The 13,368-nt window shown below is 44.5% G+C and overlaps 1 protein-coding gene across 1 annotated transcript in view; it reads right to left on the reverse strand.

The window, feature by feature from the left end:
- Positions 1 to 12,962, reverse strand: part of SLC22A2 (solute carrier family 22 member 2) — a gene marked incomplete at both ends in the record, with an annotated part of 28,021 nt that extends 15,059 nt beyond the window's left edge. Inside the window, 5 exons of the mRNA XM_079938651.1 lie at positions 244 to 358; positions 2,179 to 2,347; positions 4,257 to 4,411; positions 10,346 to 10,449; positions 12,552 to 12,962. Coding sequence (XP_079794777.1) covers positions 244 to 358; positions 2,179 to 2,347; positions 4,257 to 4,411; positions 10,346 to 10,449; positions 12,552 to 12,962 — 954 coding nt within the window. The remainder of the gene's footprint in view (positions 1 to 243; positions 359 to 2,178; positions 2,348 to 4,256; positions 4,412 to 10,345; positions 10,450 to 12,551) is intronic.
- Between the last annotated feature and the right edge of the window lie 406 nt (positions 12,963 to 13,368).

Raw genomic sequence — 13,368 nt, forward strand, 5'->3', positions numbered from 1 at the left:
TCGAGAGATGAACAAGATAGAAGCTCCTCATTTGACTTTTAAAAGGCTTTTGGCTTCCTTTAGTTTTGTTTTCCATCTGTTTAAAATATTCTACCAGGGAACCACAAATCTGAGTACAACAGAAATGTCCTGTTGCACAAGGTGGGTGGGCCGCTTCTGCCACTCCCCATTGAGACAATGCACGGTTTTCCCAAATCTTCCTTTTCACTGTTCCCTGATTTGATACCTCAGCTGCTGGCTCACCTGAAGAGAGGTAGGCAGAGATTTTCCATTTTTCTTTGCTATGTGCTTAATGATTTTCATGGCTTTAGCGTCTTTGTTCTGGGAGATCAACCACCTAGGAGACTCAGGTACACACCTAGGGCACAGAAAAAGTGTCATCAATGCTGTTAAGTGGAGGGAAAATCTTACTGAACACCCACCCCCAGGGGTCACAGCAGATTTCTGTGAGGGATCGTACACAGTGAGGTTTGGTTGGATCTACAAAGGAAATAAAACTGTGCAGGGGCTACACAGCCAAGGGAACCATCCACAAAATGAAAAAGCAGCCTACTGAACGGGAGAGAATATTTGCAAACCATGTATCTGATAGAGGGTTAATATCCAAAATATATAAAGAACTCATGCAATCCAATAGCAGAAAACCAAGCAATTCAATTTAAAAATGGGCAGAGTATCTGAATAGACATTTTTCCAAAGAAGACAAACAGATGGCCAACAAACACATGAAAAGATGCTCAACATCACTAATCATCAGGGAAAAGCAAATCAAAACTACAAGATATCACCTCACACCTGTCCGAATGGCTGTTATCAAAAAGACAAGAAATAAGTGTTGGCAAGGATGTAGAGAAAAGGGAATCCTCGTGCACTATTGGTGGGAACGTAAATGGGTGTGGCCACTACGGAGAACAGTATGGAGGTTCCCTAAAAAAATTAGAACTACTGTATGATCCAGAAATCCCACTTCTGAATATTTATCTGAAGAAAACAGAACACCCCAAATACCTATTTTCTACTCTTCTGTGGAGCTTGTAGAATTGTAAGAAAATTAAATTTGACTCTATTGAGTGAAAGTGGCAAGAAGTGCTTCAGAAATAGTCAGAACGTGGATAATAGGTGGGCCTTCTGTGTCATGCTAAAGCACTAGGTCTTTATTCTGAAGGGAATCAAACTACTGAAAGACGTTTAAGCAGGAGAGTAACGGGGTGGGCCTGGAGTTTTACAATGCGGCGTGAAACATGGATTAGAGGATGGGAAAGCTGATGCCAAAGAGACCAGTTATGAGTCTACCCAGAAATCCAGGCAAGACATAATGGATTCCTAATGAGAACAGGGGAAAAGAGGGATGGTTTCAGAGACATAAAGGGGGTAGAAAGGATATAGGGATGAAACTAAGGATCACTCTCAGAGTTTTAATGGCTTTTGGAGGAGAAATAGGCTTCCTGGGAAGGGTTGAGATGTTTAATTCTTAGACAAGACAGCTATGGGAAGAACAGGTAGATATGTCCAGGAGCTAAATAGGTGGGTTTTTTCATAGGAGAGAGATGTGGTTGATAATCTAGCATCCCTCTTGCTTTATCTCAGGTAAGCTTGCATTAGGAGTTTCTGATAGTTTCTTCTGTTTTTACTGTGTTCCATGTTTCCCTTGGGCAGGGGTGACAAACATATTTCACTTGCCCTGGTAACTCTGATTGATTGGTATGGTCTCTCTGGGGTTCCATTTTGGCCTTATCTGGGGTAAAGACTGCTGTGATTGATTGGGGATGTCTGCTTTGGGCATGGTATTGGAAGTGGTGACAGAAGTGCCATACTTCCTCTTCTCTATCCTGAAGTTTCTTCTGGGGGGGGGCAGAATCAGAACAATAGTATTGTCAGTCTCTTTAAAGGGTATCATGGCTACTGGAAGCTACTTTAAACACCACAAAAATAAAGTGAAAAATGTGAGATCCAAGTCATAAAACTCTTAAGTTCAAAGTGAAAGAACATCTGATTTCCAGAGGGGAAGACAGATTAAAGCTTATGATTTTTATCCCTGAAACACGGACCTGGGTTTCCTGTGAAACAGAAGAGTGAAGGATATCTTAGATTCGAAGGATGGCGTGCATTGGGGAAGACAGTCTTTTTAGCTAAATGAAATATTTCAGTCTATCTCCTCTTGGTTCCACAGGGACTTACCAGTAATAGAGCAAGAAGCAGAAGTTGGGCAGAGTCACTGTGAACTGCAGCCACCTCCAGTGCGGAAGTACGTATGCCACCCCAGCAAGCACCAGGAGCCCAACCGTGAAGGCCACTTGGTAAAGAATCCCCACTGTTCTCCGGTAGCTCAGCCCAACAAATTCTGTAACTGCAGAGACAACCCAAAGGGTCAACGCAAGTCAGTACAACAGGGAGTTAGCTGTCTAACTATGGGGAAACTAGAATGCCAACACAAAAAGTAGTCCAAGTTCTAGAATTTTCTATACAGCTCTCTGAAAACTTTTAAATGTTCTTTGGGACCTATTTTATTATAATTACTGCTGTTGTGTTAATTAATGTAAAATCTTATAATCCCATATTACATGGGGTAAACATTGACTTTAGAGCAGAGATGATTTTCACGTAAATGAATAGCTCAATATAACTTGCCCTCTTCCATGAGTTAAACATTTTCTTGGCAATCCTGTTAATGTGTTTAAATGGCTTGGAAACCTGGTGGTGGGGTTCCAAGCTGACTGGAGTCAGCTAGTACTGGCTTGCAAGAACTGATTTTTAAATTTTCAGGAATTTTGCAAGCTGGTTTTTAACCCATTGGTATCTTAAAAGCAGTCATGGTGGGAGTATTTACAACTTAGAAATTGGAAAACACTATGAATCAGGCTTTTTATTTTCCAGGAGCTGGTATATGAGCATAACACGGCACATGGTATAGTAAACAGCCTTATCCAATCCCATGACTACAGCATGGCAGGAGTATGAAGTCTGGGATACACGGATTTACGAAATAGTCATTTTTATATTACAGACATTCTAGAATTGAGATTCTAGATATTCCATGAACCACAGAGTTTTGCTTTAAATGTTTGGTAATCATGTGAAAGACTTCAACTATTTGTAAACCAAATAGAAGTGCACCCGAAAATTATTTCTATAAATCACTGTGAATTATCCAAAAGCATTAAAAAAAGACAGACAAAATTATGTACATGCTTAATAAATAGAAATGTCTGTCTTTCAAAGTGGTTGGGGTCATGGATGAGGTCTTGGGGTAGCAGGTGAATGACAGGTGCACCTTAAGGACATCCAGAGGGACTGGAGAAGAAATTAATGGGAGGATGAAACTTAAATTCAAATTTCTCCATGTCACGTGTATGAGAAACCAAATTTCTCATCGAATAACTGCGTACATTAACTCCTTTGTTGCCCAGACATAGATCAGGTGACGACCGTGACAGGCACCTGAGAGTGTTAGGCACCATCTCCTCTTCATCTCATAGAATCCCCCAAATTAACTTTACTGGGTCAAATTTTAAGCACACATATTCTAGTTCTCCTGTGTGAAATGAAAGGTTGATTAATATTCTTTTAATTTCAGTGTCCATTTCCCTTGGTGTGGTTGCTATTTGAATGTAGCAGAAGGGCAAGCAACGATGGAGTGAATTCCCAAGACCTAATTATGGTGGTAATTCTCCTTAATATTAATTTACAGATACTCTGCTGTTATAATTCAAATATTCTCTTATAATCCATGGAGCTTAAGCATAACCCTGGTTCCTAATGAGTAGGATGTAAATGATATTCCTGGTCCTACAAATGGCTCGCTGAGGAACCGGGATTGACCACAGTACTTCTATCCTTGGTTTCCTTGCATATACATCGAGGATAACTGTGGTTTGCTAGAATGGATGTACTCAAATTAATAAAGCCCCTTATAAATCTAATATATTCTCATCAATGAATTTTCTCTCTGTAAAGCCTGGTGGGCTGGATTTCCTCTCTACGGTACACCCCAGGGCACAGAAAACAAAAATTCCTGAAGAGTTATATAAGAGTTTGGATGGCATGATGTTTACTCTCATTCCTGCTTCATTGTTTTCTTTCTAGGAGGAATGCAGAATGAGTTTACTGAAAAGATTTCAGAAATTCTTTTGATACAGAAAAAAAATCTTTCAACATTGTCTTGAAGCTGAGTCCATTTTCCTGGGCAGCTACCCTCACGTGACTGACTATGTTTTGCCAGCAGTGTCCCCCACAGCTAGAATCACAAGCGTTCTTACTCAGGATGTACCCTATTAACCAGCCTGCCTTGCTGACCAGTCCTTGGATCAAGCGAAAAATTAGCATCCATGTATAGTTTGGGGAAATAGCCATGAGAACTCCAGATGAAGCATTTATGAGGATTGTAATCAAGAGGCAGAGCTTACGGCCAAACCTGCAGGGAGAAAACAAAGAGACGGAATGGAATTAGATTAGATTCATGAGGGTTGTAGAAAATTCACGGAAGTTATGGAACTCTAAACTAAAGTGGAGGTTATCTCTGAATGATGGACATTCAGGAGGTACAGACGGATACCCACCAAGAGAATCCCTGGCTTCAGGTCAGTTCCATCAGGACTTTGCACCAGGGCACTATGTATAAACTTGAAGCCCAGTGAGGCCCATTCACCCTGGGCTGGAGCACCTCTCAGCCCCCGCACTGTGGAGGGTACGTGGGGAGGGGGTGATTCTTCAGGCCACCTAGCGCTGAATGCCCCAAGGGCCCGTCTAGGGCTTCTGTCTTCACATGAGCTGGGCCTTTGCACCAACAGTCTCAGCTAGCTGCCCACTGAGGAGCTTTTGCTTTAGAAAAAACAAAATTCCGTGTTCAATGTATTTCCCCATCCATTTTCAACACTGCCTTTGGACTTCATGGTATTTGTGTGTCTCCATGGCAACGGTCTTTTGTGTGGCGCTGTCATCATCTCACCTGTTGCCATCCCATAGGCCTTTGCCATGGAGTACCTTAGCAGGATTGCTCCCGCACATTTTATTTGAGACTTGGGTCCCATCGGTTTAGGGACCTGGGGAGTGTCTCAGTGCACAGAGTAGACGGAATCGTGGGAACCTGGGTTTAACCTCGGCCTTACCGCTGACTGGGATGTCGGGCGAGTTATGCGGCCTTTCTGTTTCTTCATCTGGAGAAGAGCTATCTGACCCAGCCTGACCAGGGGATTCAGTGCGGTATTACACCTAAAGAGCTTCGCACCCAGCCCTCCTCCCTCCCTCCCTCCCTCCCTCCCTTTGCGAAGCTGCCTCTCAGAAAGCTGACTTGAAGTTCAGTCTCTTTTTTTCCACATTTCTTCATGTCCTCTTGGTTTTGTTCTAAAAGACGCCCTAACTAGCTGTTAGTGGATATTTTAAAAATTCTTCATGCAAAGCGATGTTTTCTTTCATTTTTGTTTGTTTATCCACTTCAAACTGCAGGTCAGTAGCGCTGCCACGTCATTAGCAGTGCACGTTTGATGCGGCTGGACATTTGTTAATTGCCGCTCTTCCTTTAGGCAATTTGTGCTCTAGTGACCATTTCAATGCTAACTGACCACTTGAAAAGAATCCCCAACATTGTTAACAATTACTTGGGATTATTAATGCTCTAAATCTGAAATTTAAAGATCAAGCAGTCTCATTAGTAATTAATGGAAACTGCTAAACTTCTTAAAACCCTGTTTTGACCACATCATTGTAAAATTCTCAGTCAGTGGTTCCCCACTGTAAACATGTACCCCCTGGACTTTTATCCACAGCCTTCCAAAGTCATATCAGCACAATGTTTTAGCCTTTCTTCCTGAACCTCTCCCTTTACCCTCAAAGAATTTATAAGTATGTGCTGGAGTGATAATTCTTCAACTTCCAAAGTTGACTCAGTCAAATCCCAAAGCACCATAATCATGTTCCAGTATATGGACAAAATCCCATGGTGGATGAGAGGGAACATTCACCATCTGAAACTCAGTGCGTGGAAGCCTTCAGAGAATCAAATCTACCAATGCAGAGCAGCTTCACTAGGGGACATGTTCACATAAAGACACAGTGCTATTAAAACAATAAGGCAGGGACTTCCCTGGTGGCGCAGTCGTTAAGAATTCGCTTGCCAATGCAGGGGACACGGGTTCGAACCCTGGTCCGGGAAGATCCCACATGTGAGGAGCAACTAAGCCCGTGCATCACAACTACTGAGCCTGTGCTCTAGAGCCCGCAAGCCACAACTACTGAGCCCGTGTGCCACAACTACTGAAGCCCGCACACCTAGAGCCCGTGCTCCGCAACGAGAGAAGCCACCGCAATGAGAAGCCCGTGCACCACAACGAAGAGGAGCCCCTGCTCGCCGCAACCAGAGAAAGCCTGTGCGCAGCAACAAAGACCCAACACAGCCAAAAATAAATAAATAAATTAATTAAATTAAATTAAATTAAAAACACACTGAGGCAGGGCTGGAAGAAATTTTGGAGATTTGGGAGAGTGGTTCGAGAACCTTCCCCCCCTTCCTACCCTCCCACAACAGAACCACTTAAGTGGTTAAATGAAAGACGAAGAGCAAATAAAAGAGAATGGGGTGAACTCCAGGACTGCTGGCTTCAGAAGTCCTTTAGTTACCTGCTACTGAGACTGAGGTCTGGGGCTCTCAGCATCACCGTCGAGTGGTTAGAAATGCAGACTCTCAGGCCCACTCCAGACCCACTGGATCAGAATCATAATTCTAACAAAACCCCCAGGTGGTTACTATGGACGTTACCATTTGGGAAGCACTGCTTTCATTTCACTGAGCCTCCGTTTCCTCATCTGCAAACGGGATAATCCACTCTCCTTTCAAAGGCTGTTATGATCCTAAGTGAAATGTAACACACAGGGATGCCCAGTAAAATGACTGGCGCATAGCAGGTAGGGGAGAGCTAGTTTTGAAAGATTCCACAGAGTTGAGTAAGTTTGACTGCGACCCGCTGGGACTTTGATTCTGCCTTGATCTCGGTCCGCTGTGAAATCTGGGCAGTGCAGTTCTGGCTCCTGCGAGCTGATTGATAGACTTTCAGAAAATTTGTGAGCTGACTGTTAAACACAGCCATTATTAAAAATGAAAGCACACACTTACAATAAAGTAAATTATGTTAAAAGCACGTGTAATAAATATGCAAAACTTATCTCTTCCTAATTATTTTACTGTGTTTGACCATTGTCTATGCTCAGGAAGTTTTTTATGTCTACCTGTTGTAGTTGTATGGTGGAAATACCATAGAATGGCGCATCTTTCTAGCCAACTCTGTGTTCAGTGACCTCACTTTGGTAGCTTGAAATGGACCACCGTGGGAGCCTTGACAACACGGAGATCAACAAACCCTGCAAACTGAGGCTTTTTCCTTCAGAGAGTCAGTTGTTAAACATTTACAAGCCTGACACTAAATTACTGACCATTAGAGTAAAAAAACCTTGAATTGGTGAGAGATTACTGTTTTGGAGTCAGGTGATTCTGAAAATCATTCTTTAGGAGGTTTGAATGATGAAACAAATTAGACATCTTACAAAAGGTTTACCTTCAAAATCTCTAGCATATATCCCCCGTCTCTCCCTCCTTCTACTTGCAAAGATGACCTTCTGAAAGTTGACTTGGTGTAAGGCTCGGTATTCTTATTATAACCTGCTCATAATGTGCTCCTGGCTTTCTTCTAAAAGACACCTTCATCAGCTGTTAGGTCATATTGTTACAGGAGAGAACCAGGTCTGACTACATGTTGGATCTGTTTCTTCTACTTTAACCTTTGCTTTCTGCTGTTTTTGTCCACTAAAAGGATCCTGTCTATACACAACAGCCTGCCTCAGGGAACCCTGCCCCTCTGCCTGAATGTTAAACCAAAGTGCCTTTGTTCAGGGAAACATCCGGACCCTGTCCACCTGCCGATGGCTGCAAGGAAGAAGAAATGAACACATCCCCTCCCTGAGGCTGACCATTCCAGGGGACATTTGCAAAACTTATGGTGTTTTTACTTTACTTCCCCATCTCCTCCCCCTCTCTGTTCTATAAAAGAAACTGGCATCCAAACCCCGATAAGATGGTTATTCTGGGGACCCTCGCCCGCCATCTTCTCGGTCTGCTGGCTTTCCGAATGAAGTCGTGTTGAAGTCGTGTTCCTTTGTGTCCGATTTATTGGCCTGTCAAGCGGCAAGCAGAGTGAGCTTGGGCTCAGTAACAATATATTTTAAATTCCTCCTAGCTGACAATCTGTTTTATTTAGTGTTGGTTTAATCTGTAGCAGCAGATGGGTTTCCATGAGATTCTTGTTCCATTCTATAAAACCTGACAATTATTCAGTAATAGGCATTAAACGTGCAATAGATAGTGTCCTTTCTGGAGCCGTAGGGTGGTTGTCTTATTACGCACCCTTACCTGCATACACAAACCGAAGAGAAGCGGGCAGCAACCAACCAGACTTCAGACAGTTTAAGAAAAAGAAATAGAGGGATGTACACAGCTTTGGGGGGAAGAATAATGAGTAGTCAACTTTACATGGGAGATTTCAACAATAGGAACAAAATAATGAGGTCATCTAAGAAGGTGGATAATTGACCGGGGATTTTAAGTCAGGAAGAGGATGATAACTGGTCTCCTACTCTGAGCGGGATGGGAATAATCAACTCATTCATTTAACCAGCTGTGAAGCTCAGTCCCCTGTTCGCTCACTTCTGTGCTGGCGAGTTGAGTGTTAGAATCTGCTCCTTACGTTGGAAGAGCCAGTGGAGAGGGAACCGGGAGCCAGGGGTCCAGACCGCCACACGCAGGGGGCGGGGCGGACTCCCGACCACCCTCGTCAGGCCACCTCTCAAGACTTCAGGGGTCATTTCCAAACCACCGTCCTTATTGCCAGTTCTGTGGCAATAAAGGTAAAAGCGAACGGCCTTCCTCTGCACCTCACAAGCCTCTTTGCCACACAGCGTCCCGGAAGGAGCCTTTGAAGGGAGGCTGAGTAGACAGTTACAGAAGTGATGTGACGCACGGGGCCGCCTCGTGACCCAGCGCCTTCACTGTCACCTTCCCTCCCTCCTGCTGCCACAGGGGGCCCCGGCTGTGACAGTTCAGACGCCCCTGAGGGTGTGATTGAGTCAGCCATCCTTATTAATCTTTAACGCACTTGCAAGTTTTAATCCAGACTGTAGTATCATCAGAGAAAATGTTCTGTCTACATCTCAGATTAAGCTCACGGCCTTTGGTTTACCTGTATCAAAGATATAGCTGGGGAAGGAACAAGCATAGCGTGTATTTACTTTACCACTTATTTCAGAATTAAATACATATAGTTATAGCGTATAATAAACTATAGAAGATTGTATATTTATTATAGAGTTATATGGTACTATCTCACTAGGTGACTAATGGTTAAAGAGGAGGAAACTGTCCCAAATGTTGCACACGGTGCCTGAAACATGGGAAATACTCAATAGACAGCCAATATTAGGAATATTAAATAATTAGCACTGATGGCCAAATTACCTAAGGTGCTTATCAAGTATAAAGCCAACTTTTCTGTTCCTTTCCCTTTGGGGGACTCCTAACAATGCCTAATGGATCATCAACAGAGTAAAGAGGCACCTTATGAGGAACTTCCAGCACAGTGAACCTGGAATTACAAAATAGTGGATAACCAAAAGACATAGGAACAGGTCGATCAGTATGAGTCACTGAAAACTAGCTCCCGGAGACACGGACCCATGTACGAGGACCACCTGCTGTACATTCCATGTGGAGGGGTCTCTCCTAATCTCTCTCCAGGGACGTGACAGTATGGAAGTGGATAGTTACCTCTGCCAGTGTGGAGACCCTGTTTCCCTTTCACCAAATTATATCTTAGATTCCATACATATAATTACATCTGGCCCCAGGGCCCCAGTTCAGGAATCCTGCAACGCCACAGGCTCAGGTAAGAACAGAAGGGAGAGTCTACCTGGTTCCAGCACAGGAGAGGCAAGCGGAGGACGGGACAGAGCTCAGAGGCCCTGAAGACGCATGACCAGGTGGATGGCATGAGGCCAAAGAAAGAATTGGGATTACAAAAGGGATCAAATCCTCTATCACTCTCCCTTCTAACTCTAAGCTTCTGGATAGCCCACAAGGAAACACTGCTGCCCAGTGTTGAAACATCCCTCTGCGACCCAAGAGAATTAGAAAATAAAGACATTGGTCATGCTTATCAAAGCTGTAAAGGAAATCTAAGACCGTCACGACAATTCAGGAAAGTGTGGCCTGTGTGCTCTGGGAATGGAGGGTATTCAAGCCGGGGCAGGTGAACCCAAGCGTTCTCCTTGGACGGCTTACATTCCACCACTTTTGTACTGTACCTACCTGTCTGCTATGTAGCCGATACCCACAGAGCCGATAAAAAATCCTACATTCACAGCCGACTGAAACAGGTCCAGCATCCAGGAGTTGGTACACACTAGGTTAAACTGCGAGGGGCCAGGGGTGTCCCGGGTTGGGAGGGAAAGAAAACAAAATTCTGTTAGACACAGCTCAACCCAGGGAACTCAGGAGGTATTCCTTGCATGGCACTGATGTGACTGGATGACAATAAACCAACTCTTTTCTTGCTTGTGTTAATTTTCTTTACACAACCCCGAAGATTTGTCCTGCAGTCTGTTTAGCATTCCATCTGGCAGTATGTCATCAGGCTGAACTCTGTTTTGGCTAAATGAGCTGAAATTGGGTAATTACTTGTGCACCAACCATTTCTTTCTGTAATTTTATTAAATAGGTGTGTGGACACATACAAGCATTGCCCTAAGGGAGCCAGGCTGTTCAGTGTCTCTTTAAATTAGCATCTTGCTAATGGCTGTTACCTTTGTCCTCACCTGGAACAGGAGGTGATGCTGGGGAGCCACAGGTGCTGGCCTGGAGGTCGGGAGAAAACCCCTTTCTAGGGCTAAGGACGAACTTTCTCACTTTGTGGCCTTGGGCAAAATTTTTCTCTGCTCTGGGCCTCAGTCTCCTATCTCTGTATGAACAATGAGATGAACCACGCTGCAAAAGCCTCTTAAAAGTTGATGGTACTTGACCAACAGAATGTGCTGGAAGTTATACTTTGCTATTTTCTGGGTCCAGGCCTTAAGAAGCAGGTGGCTTCCTGTGATGGTTAATTTCATGGGTCAACTTGACTGAATCACAGGATGCCCAGATACTTGGTTAAACATTATTTCTACTTTTTTTTTTTTTTTTTTTTTTTGTGCAGTACGCGGGCCTCTCACTGTTGTGGCCTCTCCCGTTGCGGAGCACAGGCTGCGGATGCGCAGGCTCAGCGGCCATGGCTCACGGGCCCAGCTGCTCCGCGGCATGTGGGATCTTCCCAGACCAGGGCACGAACCCGTGTCCCCTGCATCGGCAGGCGGACTCTCAACCACTGCGCCACCAGGGAAGCCCTATTTCTACTTTTTAATGATTTTGTTTAATCAAAAATCACAGGCATGCTAAGCCAATGGAGGCTGGAAATAAAGAATCAGTGTAGAAGAAAAAAAAAAATTTTATGGTGTTAAATCTTCACTCCTCCACATTTCATGTAACTATCAGACCGTTTTAGATCCTTCAAATGGCTCTTCTACCTTAACACCTGTACAGAATATCTTCACGTCATCCAAGCGGTCCTTTTAAGTTAAGCCAGGCACCTGGCTCTCTTTGTATTTGCAGAATAATTTTATCCCCCCATTTTGCTTTGTCTCCAATAAAAGCAAGTCTTACTACTATACATAAAATAGACAACTAATAAGGACCTACTGTATAGCACAGGGAACGCTACTCAATACTCTGTAATAATGGCCCATATGGGAAAAGAATGAATGTAAAAAAGAGTGGATATATGTATATGTATAACTGATTCACTTTGCTGTACACCTGAAACTCACACAACATTGTAGATCAACTATATTCCAAGAAAACATTTTAAAACAGCAAGTCTCCATTTTTTCTTTCTATCCATTGAAAAGAGGCCTCATGATTAGATGTTAATGCCAAGTGTAGTTTTTAATAAAATAATAGTACCATAGCATAAGTTCCAACCCCAGATGGTTTGATACGGATACTTCGAGCAAATTGAAGAGAAAACAATTAGCCATCGAGAGAAAAGTACACTGTATCACAGTAAGGCACCCATTCAGGTGAGTTCCATGAGGTGTCGGGTGTCCATCTGTACCATGGCAGAGTGGAGGGGAAGTCAGGGCCTCCAGAAAAAGAGGAGGCGTGAAAATGTTCCCTTTCCTGGCATAATTCCCAGGAATTCTGATGTTTTTGCTTGCTTCTTACCGCTGAGACTTGCATACACTACAATCATTATTGTTAGAATTTGAAGCTTAAACTCACCTGCTCAAACTCCAGACAGATAAGAGGCTGTATGTTTTCTTGAAAACTAGGATTTTATTTTATTTAATTAATTAATTTGTTTGTTTATTTTTTATAAGATACTTTGAGTCCAAAGAGCACACCTGGCCCTCCCTGGGTTCATCCTTAAGAAAAACTGCACCCTCTGCTTTCTCCATCCCTTCTAAGTCCCACGATCGCCTACCTCGGTCACGATGGAGGAGCCGGGCGTGTCGTACACCCAGCCGTACCGACAGGGGCCCAGAGGCAGGAGGCTGCTGTTGGCGGCCAGGCCGGCCAGCGGGTCCACGCAGCCGAGGGCGCTCTGGTTCCAGTCCACCTCATAGCGGCGGCACTGGCGGGGGAAGGCCTGGCCCTCGGGCCCGGGGCCCGGCACCGTGTAGTTGAGCTCCTCGGCCAGGCTCCAGCCGCATCGACGGCTCAGCTCGGGCACCCCGGGGCTCCGGCAGCGGTGGTCCGGGGTGAAGGCCAGGAAGACGATGCCCACGTAGATGGGGGTGAAGGCGGCAGAGAGCAGAGCGAGGAAGAGAAATGTTTGTTTCTGGAAAAAGTTGAATTCCCCTATGTGTTCTAGGATGTCGTCCATCGTCGGCATTATTCTGGGGAGAGAAGTCCCAGTGCTGTCTCCTGCGCTGCTCAGACGCCACTGAGCAAGGTTGGGCCCAGCTCAGCACAACCCCGACCAAAAGTCAAAGGGTGAGTTTATTTTAGAAAGCGACCAGCCTTTGGTCCAGACCTTAACTGGTCAGACCAACTCCCAGCCATGCACTTCCCCGTCCACGCCGAGATCCCCGAGCAAGTCACAGGGCAAGATGCTGTATTTATTGTGACATCCCTCCAGTGAGGGGGTCCCTGCCTCACGCTGGCCCCACAACAACCCTCCCTCTGTACCACACGGGGAGAAATCCGAGCACTTTCACGTATCACAGCCCTGTTGATCTTCTGTAGTAAACTGAGTGTCCAGGAAATGAATATATTCATATCTCACTCACACAGCCAAC

The sequence above is a fragment of the Stenella coeruleoalba genome, assembly GCF_951394435.1.
Source record: "Stenella coeruleoalba genome assembly, chromosome: 12".
NCBI lineage: Eukaryota > Metazoa > Chordata > Mammalia > Artiodactyla > Delphinidae > Stenella > Stenella coeruleoalba.